At 44.9% G+C, this 15956-nt stretch overlaps 1 protein-coding gene across 4 annotated transcripts in view; it reads right to left on the bottom strand.

The window, feature by feature from the left end:
- The window catches only part of CRTC1 (CREB regulated transcription coactivator 1), a 1360738-nt gene that overhangs the window by 672837 nt on the left and 671945 nt on the right, over positions 1-15956 (bottom strand). For all 4 annotated transcript variants that reach the window (XM_075352648.1, XM_075352649.1, XM_075352651.1 and 1 more), the window contains one exon: positions 5078-5172. In XM_075352648.1, the coding sequence (XP_075208763.1) occupies positions 5078-5172 (95 nt within the window). The remainder of the gene's footprint in view (positions 1-5077; positions 5173-15956) is intronic.

Raw genomic sequence — 15956 nt, 5'->3', positions numbered from 1 at the left:
GAGCGATGAACCACAACACTAAACAACCCTTACCGATTTTTGAGTTTGGGACGACCTCTCCATGGTGAACGATTTTCACCATTTTTGAGGTCGCCTAAGGTCGCTGGTAAGTATTTCACGCTGCGATATTGTTAATGACGCCGGTTGTGCGTCACTAACAATGTGACCCCGACGATAAACGATTACCGATATCGGAGCGTGTAAAGCCCCCTTGTCTGACTCTTTCCCCATCTGACTCTTTCTCCGTCTGACTTTTTCCCCGTCTGACTCTTTCCCCGTCTGACTCTTTCCTCGTCTGTCTCTTTTTTGTGACGCACAAACGACGGGTGCGGGTGCAATCGCTTATGCGATCGCATGATATATCGTACCGTGTAACGCTGGCCTTACTGTAAAGCGCAGGGTTACATTTTTCTGTCAAAACATAGTCTACAACGTTCCCTAGGTCACATGAGGCGTCTGTGCAAAATTTCGTCACTGTAAATGAGACGGTGCGCATTCCTTTAGCGGGCATATACACATACATACACACATACATACAGTACATACTGTACATACACTCAGCTTTATAGATTAGACTAGCTGTAGTACCCGGGCTTTGCTCGGGATAGTAACTGTATCTCTGTCTGTTTCTCTCCCAGTCTCTGTCTGTGTGTCGCTGTCTGTCTGTCTCTTTGTCTATCTCTTTCCTTGTCTGTGTCTATGTCTCTGTCTGTTTCTATCTGTCTGTATTTGTATCAGTCTATCTGTCTCGATCTCTTTGTCTGTTTGTCTCTCTTTACCTCTCTGTTTGTCTCTGTGTGTGTGTCTGTCTCTCTCTTTCCCCATCTGTCTCTTTGCCCGTCTGTCTCTTTCCCGGGCTGTCTTTTTGCCGGGCTGTCTCTTTCTAGGCCTGTCTCTTTCTAGGGCTGTCCCTTTTCAGGGCTGTCTCTTTCCCGGGCTGTCTCTTTTATGGGCTGTCTCTTTGCCCGTCTGTCTCTTTGCCCATCTGTCTCTTTGTCCCTCTGTCTCTTTCCAGAGTGTTCTCTTTCCCAGTATGTCTTTTCCCCGTCTGTCTCTTTCCCCGTCTGTCTCTTTGCCCGTTTCTTTCCACGTCTGTCTCTGTCTGTCTCTATCTCTCTGTCTCTTTCCCCGTCTGTCTCTGTATGTGTCTCTGTCTGCCTTTTTCTCTCTCTCTCTATCCATCTCCCCACCGACATCATATTACCTCACACATAAGCTTCTTAAACTAACAGTTTATTTTGTTCCTATAGCAACCACTGAAAGTTGCCATTAATAGCATGTAACTCCCACCTCCATTCAGTTTAATGGAGGCTGGATTTTGGAGAGTAACTGTAAGGCGTGTAAATGAGGTGTCTGTGCAAAATTTCGTGATTGTAAATGCGACGGCGCGGATTCCTTTAGCGGACATACACACATAGATACATACATACACTCAGCTTTATATATTAGACTAGCTGTAGTACCCGGGCATTGCCTGGGATAGTAACTGTCTTTCTGTCTCTCTCTATCTCTGTGTATCTATGTCTGTCTGTCTCTCTCTCTATGTGTCTGTCTGTCTCTCTCTCCCTGTCTGACTCCTTCCCCGTCTGTCTCTTTCCCCATCTGTCTCTTTCCCCGTCTGTCTCTTTCCCCGTCTGTCTTTGTCTGACTCTCCCTTTCCCTGTCTGTCTCTGTCTGTCTGTCTCGGTTTTTTTTTCCCTATCTGTTTCTGTCTATCTCTGTTTGTCTCTGTCTCCTTCCCTGTGTGCCTCTTTCTCTGTCTGTGCCTGTCTGTCTGTCTGTCTGTCTCTAAGTCTGTGTCTGTCTGTGTCTGTCTCTCCACCGACATCATATTACCTCACACATAAGCTTCTTATACTATGAGTGTCCTTTGTTCCTATAGCAACCAATCACAGCTCTTATTAATAGCCTGTAGCTTCCAGCTCCATTCAGTTTAATGGAGGCAAGTTTTTGGGGAGTAACTGTAAAGCTCGGGGTTAAATATTCCCGTCAAAACCTAGTCTATGACATTCCTTGAGTCACATGAGGCGTCTGTGAAAAATGTTGTGATTGTAAATGCGACGGTGCGGATTCCTTTAGCGTAAACACATACATACATACAGTACATACACTCAGCTTTATATATTAGATTAAGGCGAGCAGTGTGAATGTCATATACCATAGGAGGTTTATTTAGGTCATAGTATGAAGAGATATTTTTATGCAAAGATCATTTTAATAACACTGTTATTTTTAAGGGCACCATTTGGGGATCTGCTGCAAACGATCCGAGAAGAGGAAAGTCTGCAGAGACGAAATGTGGATGTAAAAAGTCATCATGGCATCTGGACTAGATGGAGAAGAAAAGAAAAAAACAACTCAATCAGAGAAGATGGAACTTAAAAGGTACCTTATTGTAAATGTTTGTGTGATACTGACCAAGTCTCATCAGTACTGTGGTTCCTATATGGTCTACAATTTGATAATGACTAATAAAAAAAACCTCCAAGGATCTCCTTACCATTGATAAAGGGAACCTATCACGTAAAATAACACTACTAACCTGCAGATATGGGGTTAATCTTAAGGTAAACAGTGCACAGACATTGTGCAGCCGCCGCATTGACAGCCACATTTATTTTTCACACCAACATTCAGTCATATGGGTGGCACTGGTGTGGTTTCAGTCACAGCTCAGTGCATAGAGTGCAGCGGATATACATCGAGCGGTGACTTGAAACCAAGCTGGTGCCGCTGCTATGAATCCACATCGAATGCTACCAGGGGAAATTAAGCTAATTTCCTCCCAGCAGTGGGGCATTCTGTGCAGCAGCTGCATGGTGTCAGAACGCTATTAATATTAACCCTATATTTATAGGTTATTAGCATTATTTTACATGACAGGTTTATATTTAGGGCATCCTGGGAGTTGTAGGTTCAAGAAATACATATGTATATGGGCCTGAGTTGATATTACAATTGATTGCGGTACTAAGCATGGTGCTGTAGTCATATACTGATGGTGGTTCTGATGACTTATACATGTTGTGATGACATACTGTACTGGTCTACTTATTTACTGATGGCGGTTCTCGTGATATGTTCATGTACTGGTTATGGTCCTTGTGATGCATTTATGTACTGACGAAGGTTCTGCTGACTCATTAATTTATGGATGGAGGTTCTAGTGGCCAAAAGACATGTGGTTCAAGTTGGCTAAAAGACATGGATGACTACCCAAATGTATGGAGGAAGGTGCTGTGGTCAGGTGAGACCAAAATTAAACTTTTTGGCCACCAACGTAAATGCAATTTTTGACGCCAAACCAACACATCTCATCACTCCAAGAACACCATCCCCATAGTGAAACATAGTGCTGGCAGCATCATGTTGTGGGTATGGTTTTTAGCAGCAGGGACAGGGAAAATGTTCCGAGTCGAGGGGAAGGTGGATGGTGCATAATAAAGAGATCTTTTTGACTAAAACCTGTTTCAGTCTGTCAGTGATTTGAGACTTGGATGGAGGTTCACCTTCCAACAAGACAATAACCCAAAGCCTACAGCTAAAGCAACATTCGAGTGGTTTAAGGGGGAATGTGTAAATGTCACAGAGTGGCCTAGTCAAAGCTCAAACCTTAATACATTTGAGAATCTGTGGTCAGACTTGAAATATTCACCATTTTTTTTTTTTACCTTTGCTTGTATTTTATGGTGAAGAAGGTAACAATTCCAGCAGAAGTAGTCATCAGAGCTTGTTACTTAACCCATTGGAGGGAGGGGTGCATTATAGGTCTCTTACCTTAGGATCTGACCCATTATTTTACTTCAGGGCTGAGGGTTCATCCGGGAGGGGGGGGGGGGACGGAGTGGAGGGTGACATAGGCTTCATCTGCCTAGGGAGCCAAATTACCTTGTTCTGGCCATGATGGGAATTACCAAGTACTTATATTTTATATTTTCACATTTGAAGAAACTAGCACCAAATGTGAAAATGCTAGGCATAATAAAGTGCAAAAGGAAACACTAACACTTACTAAAGGAATCAAATGCTAACATTAACCAAAATATGTCAACAGGTTTTTGTTATTTGTTCCAAGAGCAGCATGAGGAAGGAGTTGAAACCTTGATTCCAGGGATGTATCACTTACTTATCTGTGTGTTTCTGTTTCAATAAATTCAGTGTTCAATCAGCAAGAGATTGTCACTTTCTAACTAGCTGTCTCATGGTTGCTAGTCCAGCTAATACCCCCAACACTGTAAGCAACTCAGTAAATAAAACACATTCTACAAAGAAAGCTGACACTCAGTGGTGTGAGCAGGTCTCAACATTCTATAGGGGGCTTTACACGTAGCTATATCGCTGGTGAAAGCACCCGCCCCCGTCATTTGTGCGTCACGGGCAAATTGCTGCCCGTGGCGCACAAAATCGTTAGGAGCCATTACCCGTACTTACCTGCCTAGCGACGTCACTGTTGCCGGCAAACTGCCTCCTTTCTAAGGGGGGGGAGGTTCATGTGGCATCACTAAGCGGCTGCCCAATAGAAGTGGAGGGGCGGAGATGAGTGGACGTAACATCCCACCCACCTCCTTCCTTCCTCATTGCCAGCGGCCGCAGGTAAACTGCAGGTCGTCATTCCTGATGTGATGTGTGCTGGCTCGGGAACGACGAACAACCTGCGTAATGAACAATCAACGATTTTATGAAAATGAACGACGTGTCAACGATCAACGATAAGGTGAGTGTTTTTGATCGTTAACGAACGTTCCTTGGTGTCACACGCAACAACGTCACTAACGATGCCGGATGCGCGTCACGGAATCCGTGACCCTGGCGATATATCGTTAGATACGTCATTGCGTGTGACGGGGCCTTCAGCTTTGTTATAACTGCAGCAGAGAAAAATGTGATTCTCTCAAAATGTCTGCACTCAGTAAACTCATATTATGGGAATCAGGATCTCAGCTCCTACATCAAGCTGCAGACAGATTACATAGCAAAAACCTGTAAAGATTCCCTTTAAACACAGTTTCCCCTTCATTGAAATTACTTACAAAGTTTAGTTAAACCCATGGACAATTTATAAATATTACATTAGTACCTCTCTTCTGCTGAATATCCTGAGAGCTTCCACTGAAGACTTCTTGTTGACTGGGATTCATTGTACTTTGATGCAATGCAGAATCTGAATTAGTTCTAAATGTTAGAAAAAGAAAACAGTAGTGAATTTCCAAAGCTTTCCCTTCATATGTACCTCTACATCTACAGGTTTTTTATAATTCAATACTTAGTGTAGAAATAACTTGAAGTCATTGAAGTCACTTTACTTTCTTTGTCTTACGGTATTACTTGACATTTTTTTTGCACAAAACTCTGCAAAATGGAGAATGCAGTCAATTTGTTTTTAACAATTTTTGCGAGTTTTCAGCAACAAAAATCGCAAACTCTTTACAAGGAAACCTGTCAGTAGGATTAACCCTTCAAAGCCTTATATATGGACATGCAGGTCATAGAAAGCTGAATAAAATAAATCCAATGTTTTATTCCAGAGAAATCCACATTTTTTTGTAAATGAGATGTAAAGATCTATGGGCAAGACACTGGTTTCTCTTAGAATCTGCCTCCAGAGCTTATTATATGTTATTATATTTCTAGCCTATCATCTAGCAAGATGGGTCAGCGCTTGTGAAAATCATGGTTCCTGTCGAAGAGGGCACCACCAGTATCCACTTTTCTAGTGCACCCTCAGGAATGAGGGTAGGAGTTTCATCCACAATGAGATGACGCCACACTAAAGGCCACTTTACACGCTGCGATATCGTGACCGATATCGATAGCGTGGGTACCCGCCCCATCGGTTGTGCGACACGGGCAAATCGCTGCCCGTGGCGTACAACATCGCCCAGACCCGTCACACTACTTACCGGCCCTGCGACGTCGCTGTGACTGGCGAAATGCCTCCTTTCTAAGAAGGCGGTTCGTTCAGCGTCACAGCGACGTCACAGCTGCGTCACTGAACCGCTGCCCAATAGAAGTGGAGGGGCGTAGATGAGCGGGATGAATATCCCGCCCACCTTCTTCCTTCCTCATTGCTGGCGTGTGGCAGGTAAGGAGAGGTTCCTTGCTCCTGCGGCGTCACACGTACCAATGTGTGCTGCCGCAGGAACGAGGAACAACTTCGTTACTGCTGCAGCAACGATATTTGAGAATGGACCCCCATGTCACCGATGAGCGATTTTGCACGTTTTTACAACGATGCAAAATCGCTCAAAGGTGTCACACGCAACGGCATCGCTAAAGCGACCGGATGTGTATCATAAATTCCGTGACCCCAACGAGTTCGCTTGAGCGATGTCGCAGCATGTAAAGCCCGCTTAAATCCTGGTTACTTGGCTATAAGTGACCCAAACAGAAGACACCACAGGTACGGCTGCTATTTGTCTTAATTTATGGCGAGTGTATCTTACCACTTTGAATCTGAAGAGCTTAGCACAGACCTAGGCCCAAGTACTTCCTGCTATAAATAAGCCCCTCTTTTGGAGCAGGATATCTATATTATTCCTGCTCCTCCCTTTCTTTCATGGGGACAAGGATACTGCAACATAAGGTAAAGCTAAGACTACAAGACTTAAATGTGCTATTTGCAGTAAAAAGCTTCCATCTTCTCATAAAAATCAACTATGTCAAGGAAAGAGTAGTAAAAGAAGAACAACCATCCCTAATAAAAGAAATATAGGGCTTGATTAGTAATGAGATCAAGTTCTTTCTATCCTCCTTTTCTCACTCTCTTTCTTTGGTCTTTAGCACTACCTTTAGCCAAGAGAAAATTCAGACTCAAAAGCAGCCCATGACTAGAAGAAGGAAAATTTATCCGGACTCCATTTTTGGTCCAAGAAAACTAAAAACATATTTCAAGAGCTTCTTATGGCGACAAGAAGTACTATGGAAGTAGTAGTAGTAGAAGAAGCGAAGACAATTCAGACAGTCCAGGACAAGATGTTTAGGGGGGTTTAAGATCTAAAAGTAAGATGGTATGCCAGCTACATGAGAGAATCCAGAGTCTGATTCTGGACATATGGATATTCCCAGAGAGACGGTTGGGCATCCTAGGTGAACTAAAGGATAGCTTTTCTTTAGGCTGAATTCAAATGACAGTATAAAAAATTTGTCCAATTTTCATCAATTTTTTTTTTTCTGGTCATGCAGGTGCATTCCATTTTTTTTTTTGCATTTGCAGTTATTAGTCATTGATAGGACCATTGATAGTTACTTATACAACAAAAATTGTAATTAATACGTAAAAATCGAATTTGATTGCTGTGCACCAACAAGTAAATAATACAAAAAGATAACAAGGGCATTCAATATTTCTAGAGATACAAATCAAAGCATAATTTGCAAATTCTGAGTTAAAGGAACACTAGCTACATTGTATGAACATGACAGAAAGAACAAGAATGTTTGGTTGCCCGAGATTCCTGAGGAGGCAAGGATATTAGTTTGCAGGGGGCGTGGCTTGACTATGGTGGTGTGAGGACGCTGCACTCTGGAGCTCCTCTGACTCAGACCTCACACAGTGGCTTCACACCCTTTTTGCTTGCACAAAAATGAACAGGAGGAAGAATACAGGGCCAAAGAAAACCCTCCCTGCCTCCCAAAGCAACCAAATGGCAGTCTCCTGTCTTTTTCAAGGTGGGAGGCCTTCCCCACCTGCAAAGCATGCTTCAGTAATGGTGCCGACGACTGCACATACCAGGCAGGAAATGGAGACCCGAGACACTGGAGACAGCCCTGTGAGTACAGCCAGGGCCACAATCAGGGCATTACTAGTGTGACGCCTGTATTGGGCCCGGTGAAAAGAGGGGGGCCCGGCTGACAGCCCGGGCTCCCCCCCTTTCATTCCTCTGCTCACCGGGCCCCATGGGCAGGGGGCGGGGACGTTGCACTGGCAGATATATCGCGGTGCAGCACCTGCAGTCGCACAAGGGCCCCAAGCGGGAGCGGGCCACTAGAGCCTGAAAACGTGTTAACCCCTTAGCGACCTATGACGTACTGGGTACGTCATGACTCTATGGTACTTAAGGACCCATGACGTACCCAGTACGTCATGGCGAGATCATGGCCCCGGAGCCGATCTCTCCAATCACCGATTTCTCCAATCACCGTGTATCTGGGGCCGGAGACCGCCCCCTCAGCTTCACTCCGGCGTCTGTGGAAGCTGATGGGAGCGATTGGTAAGTTAAAGACACTGTCTCCTTTCAGCTGCCGCCCCTCAGCCGCTGTCTGAAGAAGTCACTGCCCCCATCCACCAGCACTGAACCCATCTGCTGCCTCCCCTCCATCTGCCACCGCTCTCCCCCATCAGCCGCTGCCCCCCTCCCTCATCTGCTGCCCCCTCTCCCACCTCTCACCTTCCTCCACCTGCTGTGATCCCCCCACCTGCTGTGATCCCCCACCTGCTGTGATCCCCCCACCTGCTGTGATCCCCCACCTGCTGTGATCCCCCCACCTGCTGTGAGCCCCCACCTGCTGTGATCCCCCCACCTGCTGTGATCCCCTCACCTGCTGTCAGACCCCCACCCGCTGTGAGACTCCCCACCCGCTGTGAGACTCCCCACCTGCTGTGAGACCCCCACCTGCTGTGATCCCCGCACCTGCTGTGATCATCCTCACCTGCTGTGATCACCCCCACCTGCTGTGATCACCCCCCACCTGCTGTGATCACCCCCCATCTGCTGTGACCCCCCACTATCTATCTATCTCTCTATCTATCTATCTATTCCTCTATCTATGATTCTATCTGTCTATTTATCTCCTACCTATCTGTATTACCCACGGTGCAGGGGTTAAATGTTACTCATTGCCGGGCCGGTGATGTCGGGTCAGGAATGTCACAGGTGGACCTGCCCGGCTTCGTGGCCCCAAGGTGTACAAGAAAAGGGGATTTGGATGATGGTGGGGAATGATGAGGATGTTAGTCTTGTGACGCCACCTGTGGTACGTGGCCAGGGATTAGCTGCCGCTGCTGTCACTGTCCTTCTCTCCTGCTCTCACCCCACAACAACATCACAGACAAATGCTGAGCCTGAAGGTATGGACACTGGAGGGTTAACACCGAGCGAGCGACAGAGGCGATCAGATAACGTTCAGCTCCCAGACTACCCCCATCCCCCTCAGACAGACCAAGCTGTGGGAGAAAATGTTGTGCTGGGAGATTTCAGCTTCCAGGAGACACCCTTAACAAATATGGACAGCAGGACAGAGGGGGAAACAGGGAACATGACATCTGAGAATCAGACCATGGGCAAACAATGGAGGCAGGATGGCACCCAGCTTCAGCATGACCTTAATTCCACTATAAATCAGACAGATGTTAGGCACATACTAGAACGCCTAGCAGCTATGCCAACTAAGAAAGACTTTGACTCCCTTATGAGCAGGATGGAGGCTGCACATGAAAGGGCACTTGCCATAGTTAAAGAGGACATAGATCATCTTAACTCCCGCACTGCCATAGTAGAAAATAAAGTGATGTCCCTTGATGAAAGGGTTAATTCACTGGAACAGGAACTCTGCAGATCCAAGCTGCATGTGCAAAACATCGCTATACTTTTAGATGACCAAGAAAATAGAGGGAGGCGTAATAATATTCGCTTAAAAGGAATTCCTGAGAGCATCCCAGCAGCGGCCTTATCCAAATACGTCACCTCTATCTTTAATATGGCACTGGGAAACCCGAGCGACACGTCATGCGTCATCGACAGAGTACATCGGGTATACCGACAGGGCCCGCTAAATGATCTTAACCCACAAGATGTCTTGTGCAGGTTGCACTACTTTACAGAGAAAGAATCTATGCTGAGATATGCCTGGTCTCTTGGGACAATCTCTTTTGAAGGCAACCAAATCAAACTCTTTCCAGATGTTTCGTCACGGACTTGTTCATGAGACGACAACTTCAACCTCTCCTATAAAAAATAAAAGAGAAAGGGGCCTCCTATCGCTGGGGACACCCATTTCATCTTATTGTCCGTCATAATGGGACCCAGTTCTTACTGAAGAGACGGAGGAACTGGAATGCCTTTTTCAATTCCTGGACACTCCTGGACACTCCTGCATTGAGTGTACGCAACTGGCTTCAGATGGACAAACCTGATGCATTGCCCCAGAGAAAGAAAAGAAGCAACCGGTCACCCCCATCACCTCGGGGGGCATTGCGTGATCCCTCGTCCACGGGAGATACCTCATGTGGCTGACCGGATTGAGGAACTGCTTCTCGAAGAGAGATTGAACATGCATTCACAGACATCACAAGACATGAGAGCTTAATGTACCTCTCCGCTGAGATTCAAGTTGCAGGGTCTCGGTGGTCCATCCTGCAAGAATACTATATGCTGTTTGCATTACTGTTTTATTAATTATTTTGCTGTTCTAATTGCTATGCCTCTGACCACGATTTACGATCCTATATGGGGTTTTTTTGGGGGGGTTTCTATCCTGTTCACCGTACCTCTCTCCTCTCAACCTCCTGCTTGAGAGGGGAGAAGATAGATGAAGCATTTTATCTTTTTTATATATGTCTTGGGTTGGATATGCTCTGATCCCTGGTCTTCTACGTTCCCCAAGGGTTGCCCCCTAGTTGGAAAAGAGCAACAAGTCTCAATCTCTTTTCGAGACCAGATTTGTTGGTTTTATTTTATGTTAGAGTTTTTTAGCCTCTAACCTTTTGTCCAACAACCACTTGCTGTGAGGCCAAATCTTTCTTCTGCAACCTTACAACTGCCTTATTCTACACTTCTTTTTCATCAGCTTTCTCTGCCTACATCTTCCTTTTAATCCCATTAACCTCATTCTTTACTTCTTTTTCACCCTCTCCTATATATACCCTTTCCTCACACCCAATCCCATGGGGGGAGCACCAGGACTCATCCCCTCAACATGCAAAACTCAATAAATACCAAAGTGAAATGTGGAACCATTAGTGTTAAGGGATTACACAGCCCAGGCAAGAGATCCATTATGACCAATATGCTGAGAAGGGCTCATATCCAAATTGCTTTTTACAGGAAATGCACATGTGTGTACATAAGCCATTCAAGTTGTCTAGCCGATGGTTCCCAGAGGTATATCACAGCTTCTCTCCAGACTCGAAGTCTCGAGGAGTGGGTATCCTCATATCTAGATCTGTCCCATGGGAGTTCATGGAGTCTCGAAGTGATGATTCAGGTCGTCTGTTGTTGGTTAAGGGTAAGATCGCCTCGCATATATACACTTTGGTGTCGATATATTTACCCAATGTAGGTCAAATTACAGCATTAGCTGGTTTCTTGGAGACCGTGGGGGAATTTGCGGAGGGAACACTCATTATGGGAGATGACTTTAACTTAGCCTTGAACTCAACGCTGGATACCTCTTCAGGTACTTCCACACACTCACTGTCTGCTCTACGTAAGGTTAAAGGTATGCTTCACGAATACCAATTGATAGACACATGGAGACTACTACACTCAACTGACAAAGACTATTCTTTTTACTCAGCCGTATATAGAACATACTCCAGACTTGACTATCTCTTAGTAAATCATAGGGACCTTGATCGTATCACAGAGACCCAAATAGATGTCATTTCCTTTTCAGACCACGCACTCTGTACCATGACAATTACGCTACAGTCTCCCATCCCACACCAATGGAATGGAAGTTGAATACTTCCCTGCTAGATAATCCCGAAGTGATGCAAAAATTAAATGATGCATTGGCGGAATACTTTTCTGCCAATAAGCCTGGAGAAATATCTCCAACCTCAATTTGGAAGCTCACAAATGTGTGATCAGGGGGGTGCTCATCCAACAAGGGGCGAGGTTGAAGAGGGAGCGAGAGATGGAGATCTCTAATTTACTATTGCAAATGAAAGACTTGGAGACACGACACAAACACACATCATCGGCAGAGGTGGGTTGCGAGCTCTTTAAGGTCCGAGAGGAACTGCGCAAATTGCTCAACACAAAAGCAAAGGGAATCCTGGCCCGATGCCGATGACATTTCTATGAACATGGAAATAAATGTAGTTGGACACTAGTGAGGGCCCTTAGACAACAGCAGAAGTCGACGTTTGTTTCCAAGATTGCCTCTCCTTCCCAGCAAAATACTTTTTTACACTCTTCGACTGAGATAGCTGAGACCTTTAAAAGTTTCTATGCGACCCTATATGACTTAAATACAGAAAACTCATCAAGGTCAGCTAAAACTGCACCAACAAATATCAGACTACATCAAAGATGCAAAGATGCCTCACCTGACGGAAGCTGAGACAGTAGCGCTAGAGCTTCCAATCTCTAATCAAGAGCTGTGGGATGCTATAACTTCTTCAAAGACAGGCAAGGCACCAGGCCCCGACGGGTTCCCACTCCTTTACTGCAAAAGATTCAGGGAAGTGATCACCCCACATCTCGTATCTGCATTTAATTCTCGAGCTCTGAATGACTTTACCCCGAATAGGCATTCCCTTAGAGCTCACATTACCGTAATTCATAAGGCAGGAAAGGACCCCACATAGTGCGCCAGTTTTCGCCCAATATCTCTATTAAATGTAGACACCAAAGTATTCGCCAAAATTCTTGCAACAAGAATAGCTCCCCTTCTCTCGCGAATTGTCCATCCAGATCAGGCAGGTTTTGTTGCGGGTCGTGAGGCCCGAGACAATACCATTAAAGCCATCAATCTAATACACAAAGCCAAACTAGGGGTGATCCAGTCCAAACTGCTCTCAATTGATGCCGAAAAGGCATTTGAAAGAGTAGATTGTACTTTTATGGAAACCACGCTTAGAAGTCTGGGGTTGGGCGACGGAATGATGAGATGGATGTTATGTCTTTACTTGGATCTTTCGGCAAGGGTCAGAGTTAATGGGAGATTCATTTTCTATTTCAAATGGCACTCGCCAGGGATGCCCGTTATTGCATCTAATATTTATACTCACACTGGAACCCTTCCTCAGAACATACGAGCCAAAGGGGATGTAGCGGGCATCACGATTTGCCAAACCACACATAAAGTAGCTGCATATGCAGATGACCTTTTGTTCTTTATTTCTTCACCCAGGACCTCCCTTCCCAATTTGATGAAGGAATTTCAAATCTACTCCCAACTTTCAAATTTTAAAATTAATTTTTCAAAGTCAGAAGCATTGAACATAAACCTTGCTCCCCAGGAAGTGGAGGGTTTGAAATCTTCCTTTAATTTTAACCCCTTCACGACCCATGACGGATATATCCGTCATGGATCGTGTGAGGTTAATCCCTGCCCCCTGCCGTGGGCAGGTTGCGGCGATCCGCGCACATATCAGTTGTTTTTAACAGCTGACATGTGCGCCTGCAAGTTACAAGTAAAATCGTTTCCACCTGCAACTTTTAACCCCTTACATCTCGCTGCCAAAGTCTGTTAGCGAGATGTATATGCGCACGGCCATTACTTTCACTTACCGCTGCCCCCACCGGAAGTCACGTGAGTGAACATGTGACTTTCAGTGGTTGCCATAGTAGCACAGGGTCATGTGATGACGCCTGTAGCTATCATTAATCACTTTCGGTTTCACTCGGCCCGGAGCCGAGTGAAGCAAAAAGTGAGCATATCTGCTGTTTACAGCTGTGTAGCTGTGATCAGCAGATAGGGCAGAGTGATAGGATTGTTGATCCATATAGCCCCCGAGGAGGACTAGTAAAATAAAAAAAAATGTAAAAAATGTTTTAAAAAAAACCAAAAAACTAAAAGTTCAAATCACCCCCCTTTCACCCCATTGAAAATTAAAAGGTTAAAAAAATAAAAAATATACACATTTTTGGAATCGCTGCATTCAGAAATGCCCGCTTTATCAAAATATAAAGTCAATTAATCTGATTGGTAAATGGCGTAGCAGCAAAAAAATTCCAAACGACAAAATTATGTTTTTTGGTCGCCGCAAGTTTTAGGCAAAATGCAATAACAGGCGATCAAAACATAGCATCTGCGCAAAAATGGTACCATTAAAAATGTCAGCTCGAGACGCAAAAAATAAACCATTACTGAGCCATAGATCCAAAAAATGAGAACACTACGGGTTTCGGAATATGGCACAAAACGTATGCCACTTTTATTGGACAAGCTTGTGAATTTTTTTAACCCCTTAGATACAAGTAAACCTATACATGTTTGGTGTCTACAAACTCGCACCGACCTCAGGCATCACAGCAACACATCAGTTTTACCATATAGTGAACACCGTGAATAAAATATCCCCAAAACTATTGTGTGATCACACTTTTTTTGCAGTTTTTCCACACTTAGAATTTTTTTGCTGTTTTCCAGTACACTATATGGTAAAACTTATGGTTTAATTTAAAACTACAACTTGTCTCACAAAAAAACAAGCCCTTAGATGGCAAGATTGACGTAAAAATATAAAAGTTACTGCTCTCAGAAGAAGGGGAGCAATAAAAAAAAACGGAAAAACTGAAAGCTCCCAAGGGGGCTGAAGGGGTTAAGTGGGCATCACAATCTCTGAGATACTTGGGGATACGCCTTATGAGAGACATTAGTCTTCTATATCAACATAATTTTCCTGAATTGTTAACCTTCAGCCTGCCTTTTTTAAGACAATAGCATCAGTCCAGTCTTCCTTTATATGGGTGGGCAAACCAGCTCGAATCAAACGAACAATTTTGACTAGACCAAGCACAGGGGTGTAATTGGCTTACCTGATGTGAAGCAATAGCATCTTGCTGGGCATCTTTCCAGAATAATAGATTGATGTAGAAATGGAACACAAATGTTATGGGTCCAGATAGAACAATCCTTTTCTACAGTACCCCTAAACAAATTGCCGTAGCTCCTTTCGGTTGCCCCTGCAGAAGTAAAAACACATCCGACTATTGGCCCAACGGTAACCTATTGTAATACTGAGGCGGTACGCTTGGAAATGCTCCCTACCTGTTCAAGGCTAACCCCAGTCCTGAGTCATCCCCTCTTTGGACCGGGAGGGTCGGATCCCATTTTCCAACTCTGGATACAGGGAGGAGTGGACCAGGTTCAGGACTTTGGGGACGACATTGAATGGCCTTCAATAGCTATGCTAGGGACTAGACAAAATCCAGCTCCGTTGGGACATTGGAGATGTTTACAGCTTGCGCACTTCTTCAGAAAACTCCCACTTAAGGAGCATTTCAGACTCCCCAAGACCCAGTTCGAACTTGCATGCGAAGGTACAGGTGCAGCACGTCACTCACTCTCTGTAGTATACTCCATGTTGTCTTCTCCCACTAACCAACCTCTTCCACCCTATATACTACAATGGGAAAGGGATCTTGACATCAGCCTTACTCCGGGGCAAAGGGACCGCATTTTTTCTCTTGCACATAGCTCCTCTATTAGCTCCAGGTTCCAAGAGGCCAGCTATAAATTATTGTCCAGATGGTACAGGGTGCCCTCTAGGATCAATGCTATATTTCCCTCGGCAGATCCTGCCTGCTGGAGATGCGGTAGAGAGGAGGGTACACTCTTCCATGTGTTCTGGGAATGTGAGGCGATCCGGCCCTTTTGGACAGAAGTTTTTGATATCATCCGCCAAGTCACGGGAGACACCAAGGAGATGGGTCCTACCCTTCTCCTGCTACATCACGGCGAGACTTCCCTAAAAACTTACAAAAATTCGTTGAAAAAAAATTCTCATTATGGCAGCCAGAGCTTGTATCCCAGAAAGGTGAAAAAGTCTTCTTCCATCAACTGTATCACAATGGATTGTCAAGGTCAATGACCTTATTTACATGGAGGACCTCACCTCCTCTCTTCATGACACTTACATGAAATTCTGGGCAACTTGGAGAGAGTGGATGGATTTCCAATAAACCGAGATGTATCGGCTTCAGTTGAGAGAAAAACTGGGGACAAACCCCCCCCCTTCCCCTCTCCCCAATATCTGACCTTCTTTTCCTTTTCCTCTTCCCTTC

Source organism: Anomaloglossus baeobatrachus, chromosome 1 (genome assembly GCF_048569485.1).
Source record: "Anomaloglossus baeobatrachus isolate aAnoBae1 chromosome 1, aAnoBae1.hap1, whole genome shotgun sequence".
Lineage (NCBI taxonomy): Eukaryota > Metazoa > Chordata > Amphibia > Anura > Aromobatidae > Anomaloglossus > Anomaloglossus baeobatrachus.
The sequence above is the reverse complement of the archived record's forward strand: the minus strand, read 5'-3'. Positions and strand labels throughout refer to the sequence as shown.